Raw genomic sequence first — 20876 nt, 5'->3', positions numbered from 1 at the left:
GACCTTCGCCCTGAGTCCCTCAGCTCCTCTCAGGAGACCCTGAAACGGCTCATAGTTATGCTGCTATAGGCTTAGACTGCTGGTGGATCCCATGAGAATCTGTGGGTTTCATTAGCTACTTTTTTACTTGGTTCTGTATAAATTGGACTAATTTGGACTTTAATGAACTGGATTTGATTAGATGACTGTATTAAAGTGAGCTGGATTCTGATTTTGGCTGATGTTTTACCCATGTTAGCACACTGAGCTGTGGGTGTTTTGGGCTCAGTCTGTGTGTAAAGTGCCCTGAGATGCCCTCTGTTGGTGCAAAATAAATCAAACTGAATTAAAAGCCGTCATGATGACTTGGACTCTGTGGTTGTTGGTCACCTCCAACTCTGACCCCTGCACAAACCCCCCAGAGCAGGCCTGAAGTGTCCTCAGACTTTACTGAACTGATATTTCTGCTGTGATGAATCCTGAGCAGCTGAAGCAGGTCAAAGTTTACTTTCAGTTTCCCTCCTCAGACCACAGTGACTCAGCTGTGCCTTTGAGGATTTAACTCTAGCAGTTTGTAGTCTGACAGACACTGAGTCAGAGCTGCATTAATCCATAAATACCACAGAGCTAAATCAGTCACTTAGAACAGCTTCCTTCATGGTTGCTGCAGGTTGGAACAAGTCAAAGAGAAGGTGAGCGTTTTCTCTCAGGCTGTTTGCTCCTGTGATCTGAAAACACACTCAAATTAACACTGAATATTGTATTTTATTATCAGACAAACACAAAACAGTCTGAGTTCGTTCACACACACATTAATCCTACATCATACAAAACATTCCAGCACCACGGAGCTGAGCTCATTCAGCCCAGAAAACATGCAAACTGTGTACGTCTCTGACAGCTCCACACAGAGGTACTTCACAGACTGCTAGTTAAACCAAAAGCTTTGGTGGAGATATGAAACTAAGGGAAAAGAGACGAAAAACACCAGTAATCGGAGGCCATCTGCCCCCCAATATCTGCTGGTTTGTGGGTAACACTGACATTCACACATGAAACCATACCAAAGTCCCTCCTAAATGTGTCCAAAAAATGAAAAAAGTAACATTAAAAAGTGTGAAGCTATGGTCCCATGCTTAAAAAGACGTTAAATACCTGTAGTAAAGTGTTGATGATGATCTTCTATGTTTGGTATTTTGGAAAACACTAAAGCAGAATCTCACAGTTGTCTGTTCTCAGAAGGTTGAAAAAGTTCATTCCATTGTAAAGGTTTTCAACAGGAAGTGGTGGAAACAAGCTTAGTGCCTCTGATTTCAGGCACTTTTCCATTTCCAGCTAAGACCAGCACTTAGCCTCTCATTGCTGATAGGCTAACTGTTGTTGCAGACAAGCTTCATCACTTTAAAATGTAAAATCTGTTTGTTGATGCTCGTTTACTTTTAAAATAAAACTCTAATAAATAAATATCTATTTCTGGAATCATGTTCTGGACTGTGATTGGCTCAGACCATAAAACTGCAGTTTGGGATCAAGTCTGCTGTTTTAAAGTGAGTGTTTGTGTCAAGTCCCTGAACGCATCACAACAAGGTTAACCGAATATAACCACTGAACAGAAACTACCCAGCAGTATTTAAGCCCCGCCCCCTCTTGACAATGGGCAGGGTTTTACTCCTCAGTGGGTGGAGGCTCTACAGGCTCCTGCTGGTTGGGGTCGACGTAGTCCTGGTTGAAGGTGACAGCGTCAGCGCCCATTTTGAACCTGTAGACACCCAGAAGACCCTGCAGCGCCTGCAGAGACAGAACAAGACTGTGACGTTAGAGAGAGGATGTGAAACATGCTAACGTTAGAGAGAGGATGTGAAACATGCTAACGTTAGAGAGAGGATGTGAAACATGCTAACGTTAGAGAGAGGATGTGAAACATGCTAACGTTAGAGAGAGGATGTGAAACATGCTAACGTTAGAGAGAGGATGTGAAACATGCTAACGTTAGAGAGAGGATGTGAAACATTTTAAGGTTAGAGAGAGGATGTGAAACATGCTAACGTTAGAGAGAGGATGTGAAACATGCTAACGTTAGAGAGAGGATGTGAAACATGCTAACGTTAGAGAGAGGATGTGAAACATGCTAACGTTAGAGAGAGGATGTGAAACATTTTAAGGTTAGAGAGAGGATGTGAAACATGCTAACGTTAGAGAGAGGATGTGAAACATGCTAACGTTAGAGAGAGGATGTGAAACATGCTAACGTTAGAGAGAGGATGTGAAACATGCTAACGTTAGAGAGAGGATGTGAAACATGCTAACGTTAGAGAGAGGATGTGAAACATTTTAAGGTTAGAGAGAGGATGTGAAACATGCTAACGTTAGAGAGAGGATGTGAAACATGCTAACGTTAGAGAGAGGATGTGAAACATGCTAACGTTAGAGAGAGGATGTGAAACATGTTAACGTTAGAGAGAGGATGTGAAACATGTTAACGTTAGAGAGAGGATGTGAAACATGCTAACGTTAGAGAGAGGATGTGAAACATGCTAACGTTAGAGAGAGGATGTGAAACATGCTAACGTTAGAGAGAGGATGTGAAACATTTTAAGGTTAGAGAGAGGATGTGAAACATGCTAACGTTAGAGAGAGGATGTGAAACATGCTAACGTTAGAGAGAGGATGTGAAACATGCTAACGTTAGAGAGAGGATGTGAAACATGTTAACGTTAGAGAGAGGATGGGTAACATGCTAACGTTAGAGAGAGGATGTGAAACATGTTAACGTTAGAGAGAGGATGTGAAACATGCTAACGTTAGAGAGAGGATGGGTAACATGCTAACGTTAGAGAGAGGATGTGAAACATGTTAACGTTAGAGAGAGGATGTGAAACATGTTAACGTTAGAGAGAGGATGTGAAACATGCTAACGTTAGAGAGAGGATGTGAAACATGCTAACGTTAGAGAGAGGATGTGAAACATTTTAAGGTTAGAGAGAGGATGTGAAACATGCTAACGTTAGAGAGAGGATGTGAAACATGCTAACGTTAGAGAGAGGATGTGAAACATGCTAACGTTAGAGAGAGGATGTGAAACATGCTAACGTTAGAGAGAGGATGTGAAACATGCTAACGTTAGAGAGAGGATGTGAAACATGTTAACGTTAGAGAGAGGATGTGAAACATGCTAACGTTAGAGAGAGGATGTGAAACATGTTAACGTTAGAGAGAGGATGTGAAACATGTTCACGTTAGAGAGAGGATGTGAAACATGTTAACGTTTGAGAGAGGATGGGTAACATGTTAACGTTAGAGAGAGGATGTGAAACATGTTAACGTTAGAGAGAGGATGTGAAACATGCTAACGTTAGAGAGAGGATGTGAAACATGCTAACGTTAGAGAGAGGATGTGAAACATGCTAACGTTAGAGAGAGGATGTGAAACATGCTAACGTTAGAGAGAGGATGTGAAACATGCTAACGTTAGAGAGAGGATGTGAAACATGCTAACGTTAGAGAGAGGATGTGAAACATGCTAACATTAGAGAGAGGATGTGAAACATGATACGGTTTTTCCTCGAATGCTAAGACACATTTCTTTTCTCTAAACTGAACGCAAACCCCTCTTTCACCTCGAACCTGAACTAGGTTGTCAAATCGTGGCCCGAGTCAATCAAAAACAATGCTCAGGACATGAAGCTGGAGAAATAAATGTTTATTGTTCACTGTAGGCCAAATGCATGTTGCAAAACAAAACCTGTGCATTTAGCACTTGTGTACAATAGGCCCATGTAAAAATAAAGCACAAAAGTATGTGTATTACTCAGCCACAGCATCGTGTCTCCATACTGGGTCAAACCCTGGCATGCTGTAGCCAGGCTTGGCATGTCACCACAGGCAAGTTCCACGGCTTGCAGGGGATTGTGGTGTAAGGTTGGCTTTCATACCTTCCACCGCCATGAGGAGAAGAATTCCTCAATGGGGTTTAGGAAAGGGGAGTACGGTGGAAGGCAAGGATTGATAAAACCTTGGTTCATATTGAACCACTCTCTAACCTCACATTGTCCCAAACAACAACAACATAGATGGGAGGCTCATCCTGCTGCCCTAACAGAGCATCTCGCATTTGATTGAGGAAAATGAGGATTTGGGGAGTGGGCCCCAGGTTGGCATGATGGTGGACAACCCCATGATTGCTGATGGCAGCACATAATGTAACCTTGCCACCATGCTGCCCAGGGACACCAACAATGGCCAATCAAATTACGGCCTCTCCTTCTCCTTTTGGTGAGATTACACCCAGCTTCATCCATGTAGATGTATTCATGGGGTCTTTCCATTGCATCCAGTTGTTAAACCCTCTGTAGGAATAGATATAGTTTTGTAAGTGATACAGAAAAAGTGATTGAGGCCACTACAGTAAATCACTACTTATAGAGTAATCAACATTGAATGTGTCTGGAAATATACCAACCTGTACATACTGTAATCTTTGCTCTTTGACTCTGTCCGAGATGCGATCAAAGGGCACGCTGTGCACCTGTTTCATGTCTGATGCGCTTCAGGAAACAATCAACAGTAGAGAGGCTGACACTGTTGATACCCTCAAAATTTACATGGTCCTCAATGATCTTCTGCTGGATGTCACTCAGTTTAATGGCATTGTTCTCATGGACCATATAAACAACCAGGGTCCCTTGGTGTGGGGAGAACATACCTGTCCTCTCACCCCCATGTGGCAGTCTTTCAATTCTACATAAAGATAACATGCAGTTACAAAAAATATACATGGAATAGTAGGCCTACAAACAGTTAGACCAACCCTCCATTACAATACTACAGTACATTGGTGCAGGGATGTACTGAAACATATTTACTTACAGTATACTGTGCTGCAGTATATAGTCTTACAGTAATTGCTGTCAACATTTACATACTGTACTATAATGTCAAAAAGGTAGTTACCTGTTCTCTTCTCTAGATCTCCGGATTATGGTGGACACAGTGAGTCTATTGATGTTTGGTTGGACCCTCATGCTCATACCATGGATAAGAAGATGGTCCATTACAGTAGCTCTGATTTCATCAGATATTACTGTTCTTGGTCTTCACTGACCTCCTCTCACACAAACTCTTCCTCTCAGATTTCTATCCATTGTAGGGCCTCACAAACCAGTGCTCTCTGAACTGGCTTATATGTTCCCTCACATCATTGTCCACAAGTGTGATCAATTTTGAGTTGTGTTGAAGTGGTGAATCCTGTGCTTTAATTGTGTTTGACTTTTGTCACCTGTGCTCACCATTATGCAGCACAGGTGCATCACAGTGAAAATGTGTTGGCAAGTTGTGTCTAAACAGGTGAAAAGTGCTTATGGTTTTGCCAAAAGAGTGATTGATTCAATCAGTGGGTTCAGGTAACTGAGCATTTGGTTCAGACAATAGGGTTTAGTGTTTTAGCAATTGAGAAAAACTGTAACATGTCAGGGAGAACATGACAAGGATGTTAACACGCCAGATAGAACATGTGAAAGATGTTAACATGTCAGATAGAACATGTGAAAGATGTTAACATGTCAGGGAGAACATGTGAAAGATGTTAACACGTCAGGGAGAACATGTGAAAGATGTTAACATGTCAGGGAGAACATGTGAAAGATGTTAACATGTCAGGGAGAACACGTGAAAGATGTTAACATGTCAGGGAGAACATGTGAAAGATGTTAACATGTCAGGGAGAACACGTGAAAGATGTTAACATGTCAGGGAGAACATGTGAAAGATGTTAACATGTCAGAGAGAACACGTGAAAGATGTCAACATGTCAGAGAGAACACGTGAAAGATGTTAACATGTCAGGGAGAACACGTGAAAGATGTCAACATGTCAGAGAGAACATGTGAAAGATGTTAACATGTCAGGGAGAACATGTGAAAGATGTTAACATGTCAGGGAGAACATGTGAAAGATGTTAACATGTCAGGGAGAACATGTGAAAGATGTTAACATGTCAGAGAGAACATGTGAAAGATGTTAACATGTCAGGGAGAACATGTGAAAGATGTTAACATGTCAGGGAGAACATGTGAAAGATGTTAACATGTCAGAGAGAACACGTGAAAGATGTCAACATGTCAGAGAGAACACGTGAAAGATGTTAACATGTCAGGGAGAACATGTGAAAGATGTTAACATGTCAGGGAGAACATGTGAAAGATGTTAACATGTCAGGGAGAACACGTGAAAGATGTTAACATGTCAGGGAGAACACGTGAAAGATGTTAACATGTCAGGGAGAACACGTGAAAGTTGTTAACATGTCAGAGAGAACACGTGAAAGATGTTAACATGTCAGGGAGAACACGTGAAAGATGTTAACATGTCAGATAGAACATGTGAAAGATGTTAAAATGTCAGGGAGAACACGTGAAAGATGTTAACACGTCAGGGAGAACATGTGAAAGATGTTAACATGTCAGGGAGAACACGTGAAAGATGTTAACATGTCAGGGAGAACATGTGAAAGATGTTAACATGTCAGGGAGAACATGTGAAAGATGTTAACATGTCAGGGAGAACATGTGAAAGATGTTAACATGTCAGGGAGAACATGTGAAAGATGTTAACATGTCAGGGAGAACATGTGACTAAGGTAGCTTACTGTGGCAGTCGTGCACTAAATCAGGACCAGAACCAGATACTAGACCATAAACCCGTAGACCTGGACCTGGTGACACTGTGGGACATGCAAACAGGTACAGAGGAGCAGAAGCAATGTTTCAGATACTGAGGAATGGTTGGCCGAAGTACACCAGGTGAGCAGGTGGCTGTAATGTCAGGTAACTGCTGGAGCACAATGACCTCAGGTACTGAACCTGTCTGTCAGGGTGTGCAGGTGATCAGCAGGTAATCTGTTCACTGAAGCATTTTAAGCAGCGCACACTTCAACTGTTACTGTGTTTAATGTTCATGTTACATCAGCATTACATCATTACAGTAGAACACAATCAGCATCATTGCTTCATCACTATAAAACACTTTACAGACTGCTTTTAAAAGATGGACTTCAACTCCAGGGTCCCGTTCTACGGAGCAGGTTCAGCATGTTACCTGCTGATGATCTGGCTTCACTAACTAACAGAGGAGACTGGAATCATAATGCTGGTTATCAACTCACTGAGACAACGGGTGTTCTGACAGTCAGTCATTGATCTGCTCCAGAGCAGGTGAGGTTTCCAGCATTGCTGCCATTGTTATACATGCCTGTAAGAACCAGACCCTGGACGAATGATCCAGAAACCTACATTCTATCGAATGACCACCAGGAGGCGACATCTCGGGTTGATGTCAAGCTGTAAAGAAAAAAAATTAGTCTCCACAGCTGGAGGGCAGCAGCTGACATTCTTATGGTAACTTCCATCCTTTACAGGCAGACTGAAAGGCCAAGAAGCAGCATCAGCCTGTTACCGTGGTAACAAGAAGGCACTTTGGGGGACAGGCACTTAGAACAGCCAATCACAGTCAACAGTGAGCTGATAAGGAACTGGTTACAACAGCAGCGCTCTTCTCTGATTGGCTGAAGCCAGCCAGGTTAAGTGTTTGTTTCAGGCAAGAGGAGGGATGAAGAGTTTGCTGTATTCTTCCTCAAATGAGACTCTCTTGAGCCGCTCCAGCGACAGCAGAGTAAGACCTCCCTGCACACAACACGCAACACAACACGCAACACAACACGCAACACAACACGCAACACAACACGCAACACGCAACACAACACGCAACACAACACGCAACACAACACGCAACACAACACGCAACACAACACGCAACACAGAGCAAAGCCGGTGAATACAACATGAACTCCAGGGACAAAAACACATATATTCCAACATCATTAACCTCGTATTTGTCTGCTTTTAACATATTGTTAAGACATGAAAAATGTTCTTCATATCACCTAAATGTGTTGAATTAATAACATTTAATCGATGTGTTACAACACCATGACCCACAGCCTCCTGAACCTTTCAGATGCTTCTGTCCTCCATGTTTGTCTTTGACCCAAACTTTAAGGAGGGAAAGCTGCCCTCTGTGTGCTTTCTTCAGCGTTTAAATTTCTCAATTCTAATTTAGTGGAAATAAAAAATCGTTGAATATGACAACTGATCAGAGGATTAAAACCTCAAGAGTCTGAACTGGTGGGTTAAAGTTAAAGTGCAGGAGACTTTTTTCAGTTTAACTGGATCATTTTAAACAAGATCACTTTACAGCTCCACCTGCTGCACGAAGAGGCTGCAAACCATTTTATTCTACTTTATTGTTCCCTTTATGGAGGATAAGAATAGATCTCTGCACCCCCTGCTGGTCACAGGCCTCGGCTCTTATCATTGTTTAAGTTTCTGCTGAAACAGCAATAAAATGAGCCAAAGACAGACATTCATATCTTAATATGAACACCCGATCTGAAGAGTCTGTTTTCTAAATGTAAATTATGAATAAATGTGCTCCACAGATGTCTGCTGAGGCAGAGAACCCTCTGCTGTGAAGTGGTTTAACCCTCGATCTGAGCAGCCAATCAGGAGTGAGGTGCTCAGGTTTCACCTGTCACATAAATATCAAGTTCATTCTTCTTAGTGTTTAGTTTCTCAGTGTATTTCACTGTGCATTTAGTTTTATTTGACAGTTTTGTGTCTCTGTGTGGGAAAGTGTTGCTGCTCAGCCCCACCTGCAGGGGCTCAGGTACGTACCCAGGTGAAGATGGAGAAGAAGGAAAAGACGATGGTGGCTCTGGCAGCATCAGCTCCTTCATTCAGAGGGTTGTCCTCAGATTTAGAAAACTGCCACTGATTGGCCAGAAAACAGAAGCCAATGAACCAGATCAAGGACCAGAGAGCTGTAGGGTAGAAGAGGGGGTCACACACGGTACAGGTGGGCTTTCACCTGTGTTCAGGTAAGTTGTCAACCAGGACAAGAGCAGTCTCACCTGACACCCCGATATCAGCCATGACGGCCTTCTTCCGGTCCTTCACTCCGCTGATCTGAGGAAAATAGACATCCAGCGCCAGGAAGCCAGCACAGCAGAGGAAACTCAGTGTTCCCATGGCAACCGCGTAATTACAGGCATTCTGGTTGCGATTGAAGATGCAGAATTCCTCCACCTCCTCGGGCCGGTTAACGTAACCCTCGTTAGCGACACAGCCCAGGATCACAATAGAGAAGAGCTGGACACAGGGAAGGGGCTGTTAGCTCGATGCTAACAAACAAAATGTCACATCAGAGGCCAAAGAACAGGACAGCTCAAAACTTTTAGCTCCTAGCATGACTTTATCCTCAACCTGCAGCTTCTTAACACATGAAAATATCTTTGTCTTCAAATTCAGCTCCGTTTATGTCAGATCTTCATGAACAACATCTGTAAACCACAAAAATAATCTGTTTCAGGGAGATCTGAAGAGTACCATGACTGTGAGTTAAAAATCAGACCAGAGCGACCAGAGCTACCAGGAGCGACCCGAGCGACCAGAGCGACCAGAGCGACCACAGGCGATGCAGCGTGAGCGACCAGAGCGACCAGAGCAACCAGAGCGACCAGAGCGACCAGAGAGACCAGAGAGACCAGAGCGACCAGAGCGACCAGAGAGACCAGAGCGACCAGAGCGACCAGAGCGACCAGAGTGACCAGAGCGACCACAGGCGATACAGCGTGAGCGACCAGAGCGAACAGAGCGACCAGAGCGAACCGAGCGACCAGAGCGACCAGAGCAACCAGAGCGACCCGAGCGACCACAGGCGATACAGCGTGAGCGACCAGAGCGACCAGAGCAACCAGAGCGACCAGAGCGACCAGAGAGACCAGAGAGACCAGAGCGACCAGAGCGACCAGAGCGACCAGAGAGACCAGAGCGACCAGAGCGACCAGAGAGACCAGAGTGACCAGAGCGACCACAGGCGATGCAGCGTGAGCGACCAGAGCGACCAGAGAGACCAGAGCGACCAGAGCGACCAGAGAGACCAGAGCGACCAGAGCGACCAGAGCAACCAGAGCGACCCGAGCGACCACAGGCGATGCAGCGTGAGCGACCAGAGCGACCAGAGAGACCAGAGAGACCAGAGCGACCAGAGCGACCAGAGCGACCAGAGCGACCAGAGCGACCAGAGCGACCAGAGTGACCAGAGCGACCACAGGCGATACAGCGTGAGCGACCGGAGCGACCAGCGCGACCAGAGCGACCAGAGCGACCACAGGCGATGCAGCGTGAGCAACCAGCGCGACCAGAGCGACCAGAGCGACCACAGGCGATGCAGCGTGAGCGACCAGAGCGACCAGAGCGACCACAAGCGATACAGCGTGAGCGACCGGAGCGACCAGCGCGACCACAGGCGATGCAGCGTGAGCGACCAGAGCGACCAGAGGCGATACAGCGTGAGCAACCAGAGCGACCAGAGCGACCACAGGCGATGCAGCGTGAGCGACCAGAGCGACCACAGGCGATGCAGCGTGAGCGACCCGAGCGACCACAGGCGATGCAGCGTGAGCAACCAGAGCGACCAGAGCGACCACAGGCGATGCAGCGTGAGCGACCAGAGCGACCAGAGCGACCACAGGCGATGCAGCGTGAGCAACCAGAGCGACCAGAGCGACCAGAGCGACCAGAGCGACCAGAGCGACCACAGGTGATGCAGCGTGAGCAACCAGAGCGACCAGAGCGACCAGAGCGACCACAGGTGATGCAGCGTGAGCAACCAGAGCGACCAGGAGCGACCAGAGCGACCACAGGCGATGCAGCGTGAGCGACCAGAGCGACCACAGGCGATGCAGCGTGAGCGACCCGAGCGACCACAGGCGATACAGCGTGAGCAACCAGAGCGACCAGAGCGACCAGAGTGACCAGAGCGACCACAGGCGATACAGCGTGAGCGACCGGAGCGACCAGCGCGACCAGAGCGACCAGAGCGACCACAGGCGATGCAGCGTGAGCAACCAGAGCGACCAGAGCGACCACAGGCGATGCAGCGTGAGCGACCAGAGCGACCAGAGAGACCAGAGAGACCAGAGCGACCAGAGCGACCAGAGCGACCAGAGAGACCAGAGCGACCAGAGCGACCAGAGCGACCAGAGTGACCAGAGCGACCACAGGCGATACAGCGTGAGCGACCGGAGCGACCAGCGCGACCAGAGCGACCAGAGCGACCACAGGCGATGCAGCGTGAGCAACCAGCGCGACCAGAGCGACCAGAGCGACCACAGGCGATGCAGCGTGAGCGACCAGAGCGACCAGAGCGACCACAAGCGATACAGCGTGAGCGACCGGAGCGACCAGCGCGACCACAGGCGATGCAGCGTGAGCGACCAGAGCGACCAGAGGCGATACAGCGTGAGCGACCCGAGCGACCACAGGCGATGCAGCGTGAGCAACCAGAGCGACCAGAGCGACCACAGGCGATGCAGCGTGAGCGACCAGAGCGACCAGAGCGACCACAGGCGATGCAGCGTGAGCAACCAGAGCGACCAGAGCGACCAGAGCGACCAGAGCGACCAGAGCGACCACAGGTGATGCAGCGTGAGCAACCAGAGCGACCAGAGCGACCAGAGCGACCACAGGTGATGCAGCGTGAGCAACCAGAGCGACCAGGAGCGACCAGAGCGACCACAGGCGATGCAGCGTGAGCGACCAGAGCGACCAGAGGCGATACAGCGTGAGCGACCCGAGCGACCACAGGCGATGCAGCGTGAGCAACCAGAGCGACCAGAGCGACCACAGGCGATGCAGCGTGAGCGACCAGAGCGACCAGAGCGACCACAGGCGATGCAGCGTGAGCAACCAGAGCGACCAGAGCGACCAGAGCGACCAGAGCGACCAGAGCGACCACAGGTGATGCAGCGTGAGCAACCAGAGCGACCAGAGCGACCAGAGCGACCACAGGTGATGCAGCGTGAGCAACCAGAGCGACCAGGAGCGACCAGAGCGACCACAGGCGATGCAGCGTGAGCGACCAGAGCGACCACAGGCGATGCAGCGTGAGCGACCCGAGCGACCACAGGCGATACAGCGTGAGCAACCAGAGCGACCAGAGCGACCAGAGTGACCAGAGCGACCACAGGCGATACAGCGTGAGCGACCGGAGCGACCAGCGCGACCAGAGCGACCAGAGCGACCACAGGCGATACAGCGTGAGCAACCAGAGCGACCAGAGCGACCAGAGTGACCAGAGCGACCACAGGCGATGCAGCGTGAGCAACCAGAGCGACCAGAGCGACCACAGGCGATGCAGCGTGAGCGACCAGAGAGACCAGAGAGACCAGAGCGACCAGAGCGACCAGAGCGACCAGAGAGACCAGAGCGACCAGAGCGACCAGAGCGACCAGAGTGACCAGAGCGACCACAGGCGATACAGCGTGAGCGACCGGAGCGACCAGCGCGACCAGAGCGACCAGAGCGACCACAGGCGATGCAGCGTGAGCAACCAGAGCGACCAGAGCGACCACAGGCGATACAGCGTGAGCGACCAGCGCGACCAGAGCGACCAGAGCGACCAGAGCGACCACAAGCGATACAGCGTGAGCGACCAGAGCGACCAGAGCGACCACAAGCGATACAGCGTGAGCGACCGGAGCGACCAGCGCGACCACAGGCGATGCAGCGTGAGCGACCAGAGCGACCAGAGGCGATACAGCGTGAGCGACCCGAGCGACCACAGGCGATGCAGCGTGAGCAACCAGAGCGACCAGAGCGACCACAGGCGATGCAGCGTGAGCGACCAGAGCGACCAGAGCGACCACAGGCGATGCAGCGTGAGCAACCAGAGCGACCAGAGCGACCAGAGCGACCAGAGCGACCAGAGCGACCACAGGTGATGCAGCGTGAGCAACCAGAGCGACCAGAGCAACCAGAGCGACCACAGGTGATGCAGCGTGAGCAACCAGAGCGACCAGGAGCGACCAGAGCGACCACAGGCGATGCAGCGTGAGCGACCAGAGCGACCACAGGCGATGCAGCGTGAGCGACCCGAGCGACCACAGGCGATACAGCGTGAGCAACCAGAGCGACCAGAGCGACCAGAGTGACCAGAGCGACCACAGGCGATACAGCGTGAGCGACCGGAGCGACCAGCGCGACCAGAGCGACCAGAGCGACCACAGGCGATGCAGCGTGAGCAACCAGAGCGACCAGAGCGACCACAGGCGATGCAGCGTGAGCGACCAGAGCGACCAGAGCGACCACAAGCGATACAGCGTGAGCGACCGGAGCGACCAGCGCGACCACAGGCGATGCAGCGTGAGCGACCAGAGGCGATACAGCGTGAGCGACCCGAGCGACCAGAGCGACCAGAGCGACCACAAGCGATACAGCGTGAGCAACCAGAGCGACCAGAGCGACCAGAGGAGATACAGCGTGAGCGACCAGAGCGACCAGAGCGACCACAAGCGATACAGCGTGAGCAACCAGAGCGACCAGAGCGACCACAAGCGATACAGCGTGAGCAACCAGAGCGACCAGAGCGACCAGAGCGACCACAGGCGATGCAGCGTGAGCAACCAGAGCGACCAGAGCGACTAGAGCGACCAGAGCGACCACAAGCGATACAGCGTGAGCAACCAGAGCGACCAGAGCGACCAGAGGCGATGCAGCGTGAGCAACCAGAGCGACCACAGGCGATGCAGCGTGAGCAACCAGAGCGACCACAGGCGATGCAGCGTGAGCAACCAGAGCGACCAGAGCGACCAGAGCGACCAGAGGTGATGCAGCGTGAGCAACCAGAGCGACCAGGAGCGACCAGAGCGACCACAGGCGATGCAGCGTGAGCGACCAGAGCGACCAGAGCGACCACAGGCGATGCAGCGTGAGTGACCCGAGCGACCACAGGCGATGCAGCGTGAGCAACCAGAGCGACCAGAGCGACCAGAGGCGATGCAGCGTGAGCAACCAGAGCGACCACAGGCGATGCAGCGTGAGCAACCAGAGCGACCACAGGCGATGCAGCGTGAGCAACCAGAGCGACCAGAGCGACCAGAGCGACCAGAGGTGATGCAGCGTGAGCAACCAGAGCGACCAGGAGCGACCAGAGCGACCACAGGCGATGCAGCGTGAGCGACCAGAGCGACCAGAGCGACCACAGGCGATGCAGCGTGAGCAACCAGAGCGACCAGAGCGACCAGAGCGACCAGAGCGACCACAGGCGATGCAGCGTGAGTGACCCGAGCGACCACAAGCGATACAGCGTGAGCAACCAGAGCGACCAGAGCGACCAGAGCGACCACAGGCGATGCAGCGTGAGTGACCCGAGCGACCACAAGCGATACAGCGTGAGCGACCAGAGCGACCAGAGCGACCACAGGTGATGCAGCGTGATTAACCAGAGCGACCAGGAGCGACCAGAGCGACCAGAGCGACCACAGGCGATGCAGCGTGAGCGACCCGAGCGACCACAGGCGATACAGCGTGAGCAACCAGAGCGACCAGAGTGACCAGAGCGACCAGAGCGACCAGAGCGACCACAAGCGATACAGCGTGAGCAACCAGAGCGACCAGAGCGACCAGAGCGACCAGAGCGACCACAGGCGATGCAGCGTGAGCGACCAGAGCGACCAGAGCGACCAGAGCGACCACAGGCGATGCAGCGTGAGTGACCCGAGCGACCACAGGCGATACAGCGTGAGCAACCAGAGCGACCAGAGCGACCAGAGCGACCACAGGCGATGCAGCGTGAGCGACCCGAGCGACCACAAGCGATACAGCGTGAGCAACCAGAGCGACCAGAGCGACCAGAGCGACCACAGGTGATGCAGCGTGATTAACCAGAGCGACCAGAGCGACCACAGGCGATGCAGCGTGAGCGACCCGAGCGACCACAGGCGATACAGCGTGAGCAACCAGAGCGACCAGAGTGACCAGAGCGACCAGAGCGACCAGAGCGACCACAGGCGATGCAGCGTGAGCAACCCGAGCGACCACAAGCGATACAGCGTGAGCAACCAGAGCGACCAGAGCGACCAGAGCGACCAGAGCGACCACAGGCGATGCAGCGTGAGTGACCCGAGCAACCAGAGCGACCAGAGCGACCAGAGCGACCAGAGCGACCACAGGCGATGCAGCGTGAGTGACCCGAGCGACCAGAGCGACCAGAGCGACCAGAGCGACCACAAGCGATACAGCGTGAGCAACCAGAGCGACCAGAGCGACCAGAGCGACCAGAGCGACCACAGGCGATGCAGCGTGAGCGACCGGAGCGACCAGAGCGACCAGAGGCGATTTGGTCTCCTTTGGTCTGAACGCAGGGTTACTGACAGGATATTTGACAGCTTTGTGAAACATGTCAGAAACATCTTGGGGAGAACATGCTGAACTCTCTGAGGAGAACAGAAGTTTCTGAGAGCAGCCGGCGCTCTGCTCCTCCTCACATGTCGAGTTCCTCGTCTGAGGACGGGATTTCCCAGCAGGCTTTGCTGCAGACACACACTCCGGGTTTCATCAGGGAAGTTAGGAGAACAAAGCTGTTTCTTCTTCTTCTGTTTTATTTCCAGCAGGACAGCCCCTTTTCCCGTGACAGTGCAGTCACATGAGGGCTTATTCAGGTCAGTGATCTGAACCAATCAGAGCAGCAGCAGCGGCGTAGAACAGCGAGCTTTTGTTCCACCGGGCTGAGGCTGAGCCTCAGGAATGTTAACGCCAGTCTCATGACCCCACAGCAGATCTCTGAGCCAACACCCACTCAGCTGTCACACAGCATTCAACCAGCCAATCAGGTGGCAGCAGAGCAGGTGGGGGTCCCACAGGTTCGGTTCCCATTACAGAACCTGAGAGACCTTTGTTTGTTTTGCAAGTGGTCAGTCAGAACCAGAACTGTGACCAGCAGCGGTCCAGCTGTGAGGATGAGCCTCTGAACACGGAGCGGGATCTCTGGGTCGTTGGGTGGAGCTGAAGAGGAGGGGTGCTCCTCCCCCTGAGCTGCAGGTGGTGTCTTGTGTTCCTGCAGCTGGACGAAGGAGCCAGTTTTAGGTAAGAATCGTACCACCTGGAGTCCAACTCCTGTCAGGTGGTTCAGGTGCCCTCAGAGTGACCTGCTGCCTCCTGCAGGTCAGACTTCAGTGACCGGTTCAACAGGCATAACGGCTGTAACACCTGTCCAGGTGGACCTCTGCCTGCTGGACCAAAGACGTCCAGAACCAGATTCCTTGAAGCTAATTCTAGTTCTGTGTCTCTCAGCATCTTCCTTTGAACAACAGAAGTTCTGGTTGTGAAGGTTCTTAGTTACATCCCCACCAAATATGAACTTGTCCAATGAGAGCAGAAAGGCCAATCAGGGCTCTTCTTTCATCAAACACACGCCATGTAACAATAAGTGAAACCCAGACCACCTGAACAAACCAAAGTGTGAAAGGTTCTGACCCGTCTCCTGAGCTGCTCGACATCATCATGACATCATCATGACATCAGACTCACCCAGCAGAGGACCCTCATCACGGTCTGAGGCTGCCTGATGAAGGTCAGCGGGTCGAAGGCTCCGCCAGCCTTCCCCGCCCCGTACGCCTGGAAACCGTCCATCCAGACCACCGCCTGTCCAGCCCAGCCCAGCTCAGTCCAGCTCAGCTCAGCCCAGCCCAGCTCAGCCCAGCTCAGTCCACTTCAGCCCAGCTCAGTCCACTTCAGCCCTCCTCCGCCCACTCAGACCAGTTACAGTCTGCTGTGACAAACTGCTCCCAGGTCACTGCATCAGGGTCCAGTTGGGCTGGTGTGTGCTCTTCTTCTCTGCTGTTATAAACTGCTCTGTAATCTGCACTAATCCTCTTCATCCTCCCTGGGACCCACGAGATTTTAATCCTGAGCTTCGTCTCACAGGTCGCAGATTTTAACTCCACCAATCATGTGTTCAAATTCATCACAGTGGAGCTCACTGTCATCCAATCAGAGTGAAGGAGGCAGGATTAGAGTTCCTGAGGAGACACTGCCTGAAAGGCAACGTTGAGGGTAGGAAAACCCAATGCTCTTAGCTCTCTCCTCTCATGAGGTCCTTCCTTATTAGCTTCCCTCTCCATTACATTCCTTCCTTATTCCCTTAACTCCTTATTACCTTCCTTCCTTCCTTCCTTCCTTCCTTCCTTCCTTCCTTCCTTCCTTCCTTCCTTCCTTCCTTCCTTCCTTATTACCCTCCCTCTTAATCCCTCCTTCCTTCCTTATTACATTCCTTCCTTATTCCCTTAACTCCTTATTACCTTCCTTCCTTATTACCTTCCTTCCTTATTACCCTCCCTCTTAATCCCTCCTTCCTTCCTTATTACATTCCTTCCTTATTCCCTTAACTCCTTATTACCTTCCCTCCTCCCTTTCTTAGAAAGAAAAGGAAAACTTAAGAACATAGAAACCCTGGAGATCAGGGTTGTTCAGAGCAGAGGCTGATCGGCTGTATTGATCCACACAGATGGATCACTGATCAGTATTGATCAGTTCTCACTGCTAAATAAACACCTATAAAACAAGGGGCGGAGCCTGAGTAGCTGTAAGCCCTCAGTCCTGTCTGTCAGGCTGAAAAACATGGTTATCAATACTTTTAATCAATGATCAAAATACAGTTCTTCTTCTGAAAGCAAACAAGCGTTGACATTAGTCCTCTCCTCCTTTATTCCTTCAGTTATATGTATAAATCATAAATAAAGTTCCAGTAAAACAACAGTCGTCATCCTGTAGCATCATGTGAATGTGTGACTCAGTCATGTGACCCTCAGCCTGCTGCAGCTCTTCATCATCATAATAATTGGAGGGACGGAGCATGAGGAGACATATTGCAGCTTAGTGAAGAGGGAACTTTAAATGATAATAAATTTGAATGGAGTTTGGTGTGAGCTGCTGATATGTGTCAACTGAACTCTGTTATAAAGGCCTGTAAATCTTCAGATTACAGATCAGGCTCAGATTAGCTCAAGAACAGTGCATTGAGAGCTTCATGGAATGGTTTTCCATGGCCAAGCAGCTGCATCCAAGCCAAACATCACCAAGTGCAATGCAAAGCACCGGATGGTGTAAAGCGAACTGGACTCTAGAGCTGTGCAGTGGAGCATGATAGTGGAACTTTCTGTGTCTGATACAGACCAATACGATACAAATGTAAGGCACAATAAGACACCACAAAATGTAATATAACAGGTATTAAATGTGCAGTCCAAGAAGTTTCCTACACTCACTAGAATAAAAAAAAAATCATGGTTTGACACTCTTGAAAAAAAAACAACATACATGGTTTTAAGCTAACTTGTGCAAATACAAACCCTGGTTCGGGTGGGGGGGGGGGCAATGAAAGTATAGAGGGTGCTAGAGGTGGAGGCAGGACAAGACACACCAGAGAAATTTAACTAAACAGTCCTACAAGTACTACAAATGCCAGCAAAAACAAGGCCATACAGGCCAACTCATCTAAATTGGCTGCCTGGTTTCCAAAGGCTCACATGGGCCACAGCCTCTACTTAAATAACTGCGTCACAAACCACAATGTCCTCCAACAAGGTTCCTTTTAACGGCTACTCATCATTTGAGCATCATGCCTTTGTTTTTAGCAGCCCTCCTTTTCACGAACCGTGAAGACGCAGGACACAGATGCAGGGTCTTTTCAAGGAAAGGGTTTTATTCGAAATAAGTCTCCAAAACAGAGCAAAACAGGATGATGAAAATCCTGAGGCTGAGTTTAGGAGGGTGCAGCTATGAAACTTATCAAAGACTCTCTCCACTCCAGGAGGAAAACAGAAAGGGCCATGAAGAGATAAGAAATAAACTCTACACGCTCTCCTGGTAAGGCGGACCAAAGAAAAGACTCTCGAAAACAGAGGCTCTATGAAACGCTACAATAAATAAAAACTCTCTTCTTCTAATGGAGGCTCTATGAAACGTTACAATAAATAAAAACTCTCTTCTTCTAATGGAGGCTCTATGAAACGTTACAATAAATAAAAACTCTCTTCTTCTAATGGAGGCTCTATGAAACGCTACAATAAATAAAAACTCTCTTCTTCTAATGGAGGCTCTATGAAACGTTACAATAAATAAAAACTCTCTTCTTCTAATGGAGGCTCTATGAAACGTTACAATAAATAAAAACTCTCTTCTTCTAATGGAGGCTCTATGAAACGTTACAATAAATAAAAACTCTCTTCTTCTAATGGAGGCTCTATGAAACGTTACAATAAATAAAAACTCTCTTCTTCTAATGGAGGCTCTATGAAACGTTACAATAAATAAAAACTCTCTTCTTCTAATGGAGGCTCTATGAAACGTTACAATAAATAAAAACTCTCTTCTTCTAATGGAGGCTCTATGAAACGTTACAATAAATAAAAACTCTCTTCTTCTAATGGAGGCTCTATGAAACGTTACAATAAATAAAAACTCTCTTCTTCTAATGGAGGCTCTATGAAACGTTACAATAAATAAAAACTCTCTTCTTCTAATGGAGGCTCTATGAAACGTTACAATAAATAAAAACTCTCTTCTTCTAATGGAGGCTCTATGAAACGTTACAATAAATAAAAACTCTCTTCTTCTAATGGAGGCTCTATGAAACGCTACAATAAATAAAAACTCTCTTCTTCTAATGGAGGCTCTATGAAACGTTACAATAAATAAAAACTCTCTTCTTCTAATGGAGGCTCTATGAAACGTTACAATAAATAAAAACTCTCTTCTTCTAATGGAGGCTCTATGAAACGTTACAATAAATAAAAACTCTCTTCTTCTAATGGAGGCTCTATGAAACGCTACAATAAATAAAAACTCTCTTCTTCTAATGGAGGCTCTATGAAACGCTACAATAAATAAAAACTCTCTTCTTCTAATGGAGGCTCTATGAAACGTTACAATAAATAAAAACTCTCTTCTTCTAATGGAGGCTCTATGAAACGTTACAATAAATAAAAACTCTCTTCTTCTAATGGAGGCTCTATGAAACGTTACAATATATAAAAACTCTCTTCTTCTAATGGAGGCTCTATGAAACGCTACAATAAATAAAAACTCTCTTCTTCTAATGGAGGCTCTATGAAACGTTACAATAAATAAAAACTCTCTTCTTCTAATGGAGGCTCTATGAAACGTTACAATAAATAAAAACTCTCTTCTTCTAATGGAGGCTCTATGAAACGTTACAATAAATAAAAACTCTCTTCTTCTAATGGAGGCTCTATGAAACGCTACAATAAATAAAAACTCTCTTCTTCTAATGGAGGCTCTATGAAACGTTACAATAAATAAAAACTCTCTTCTTCTAATGGAGGCTCTATGAAACGTTACAATAAATAAAAACTCTCTTCTTCTAATGGAGGCTCTATGAAACGTTACAATAAATAAAAACTCTCTTCTTCTAATGGAGGCTCTATGAAACGTTACAATAAATAAAAACTCTCTTCTTCTAATGGAGGCTCTATGAAACGTTACAATAAATAAAAACTCTCTTCTTCTAATGGAGGCTCTATGAAACGTTACAATAAATAAAAACTCTCTTCTTCTAATGGAGGCTCTATGAAACGCTACAATAAATAAAAACTCTCTTCTTCTAATGGAGGCTCTATGAAACGTTACAATAAATAAAAACTCTCTTCTTCTAATGGAGGCTCTATGAAACGTTACAATAAATAAAAACTCTCTTCTTCTAATGGAGGCTCTATGAAACGTTACAATAAATAAAAACTCTCTTCTTCTAATGGAGGCTCTATGAAACGCTACAATAAATAAAAACTCTCTTCTTCTAATGGAGGCTCTATGAAACGCTACAATAAATAAAAACTCTCTTCTTCTAATGGAGGCTCTATGAAACGTTACAATAAATAAAAACTCTCTTCTTCTAATGGAGGCTCTATGAAACGTTACAATAAATAAAAACTCTCTTCTTCTAATGGAGGCTCTATGAAACGTTACAATAAATAAAAACTCTCTTCT

General features: G+C 48.4%; 1 protein-coding gene across 2 annotated transcripts; it reads right to left on the bottom strand.

The window, feature by feature from the left end:
* Positions 1–815: 815 nt before the first annotated feature.
* Positions 816–16507, bottom strand: syngr1a (synaptogyrin 1a). 2 transcript variants are annotated; one of them, XM_072368735.1, is made up of 4 exons: positions 16401–16507; positions 8942–9179; positions 8706–8851; positions 816–1767 (listed from the first exon to the last, which is right to left on the bottom strand). In XM_072368735.1, exons 1-4 carry the CDS (start codon positions 16500–16502, stop codon positions 1645–1647), a joined length of 609 nt encoding a protein of 202 aa, XP_072224836.1. In that variant the 5' UTR covers positions 16503–16507; the 3' UTR covers positions 816–1644. The 2 variants fall into 2 exon arrangements, with proteins under 2 accessions (XP_072224836.1, XP_072224835.1); XM_072368734.1 differs by lacking the exon at positions 816–1767 and adding an exon at positions 6986–7655.
* Between the last annotated feature and the right edge of the window lie 4369 nt (positions 16508–20876).

Source organism: Leuresthes tenuis, unplaced genomic scaffold (assembly GCF_036924035.1).
Source record: "Leuresthes tenuis unplaced genomic scaffold, fLeuTen1.0.hap1 SCAF_17, whole genome shotgun sequence".
Classification (NCBI taxonomy): Eukaryota; Metazoa; Chordata; class Actinopteri; order Atheriniformes; family Atherinopsidae; genus Leuresthes; species Leuresthes tenuis.
This window is presented reverse-complemented; position numbering and strand designations above follow the sequence as displayed.

Bases quoted from the DNA above. Each gene is read 5' to 3' on its own strand.
- syngr1a (XM_072368735.1), bottom strand. From the start codon at position 16,502: ATGGACGGTTTCCAGGCGTACGGGGCGGGGAAGGCTGGCGGAGCCTTC. The intron at 9,180-16,400 runs GTGAGTCTGATG...CCCTGTGTCCAG, and splicing joins TGATGAGGGTCCTCTGCTGG to CTCTTCTCTATTGTGATCCT. The intron at 8,852-8,941 runs GTGAGACTGCTC...TCTACCCTACAG, and splicing joins GGCTGATATCGGGGTGTCAG to CTCTCTGGTCCTTGATCTGG.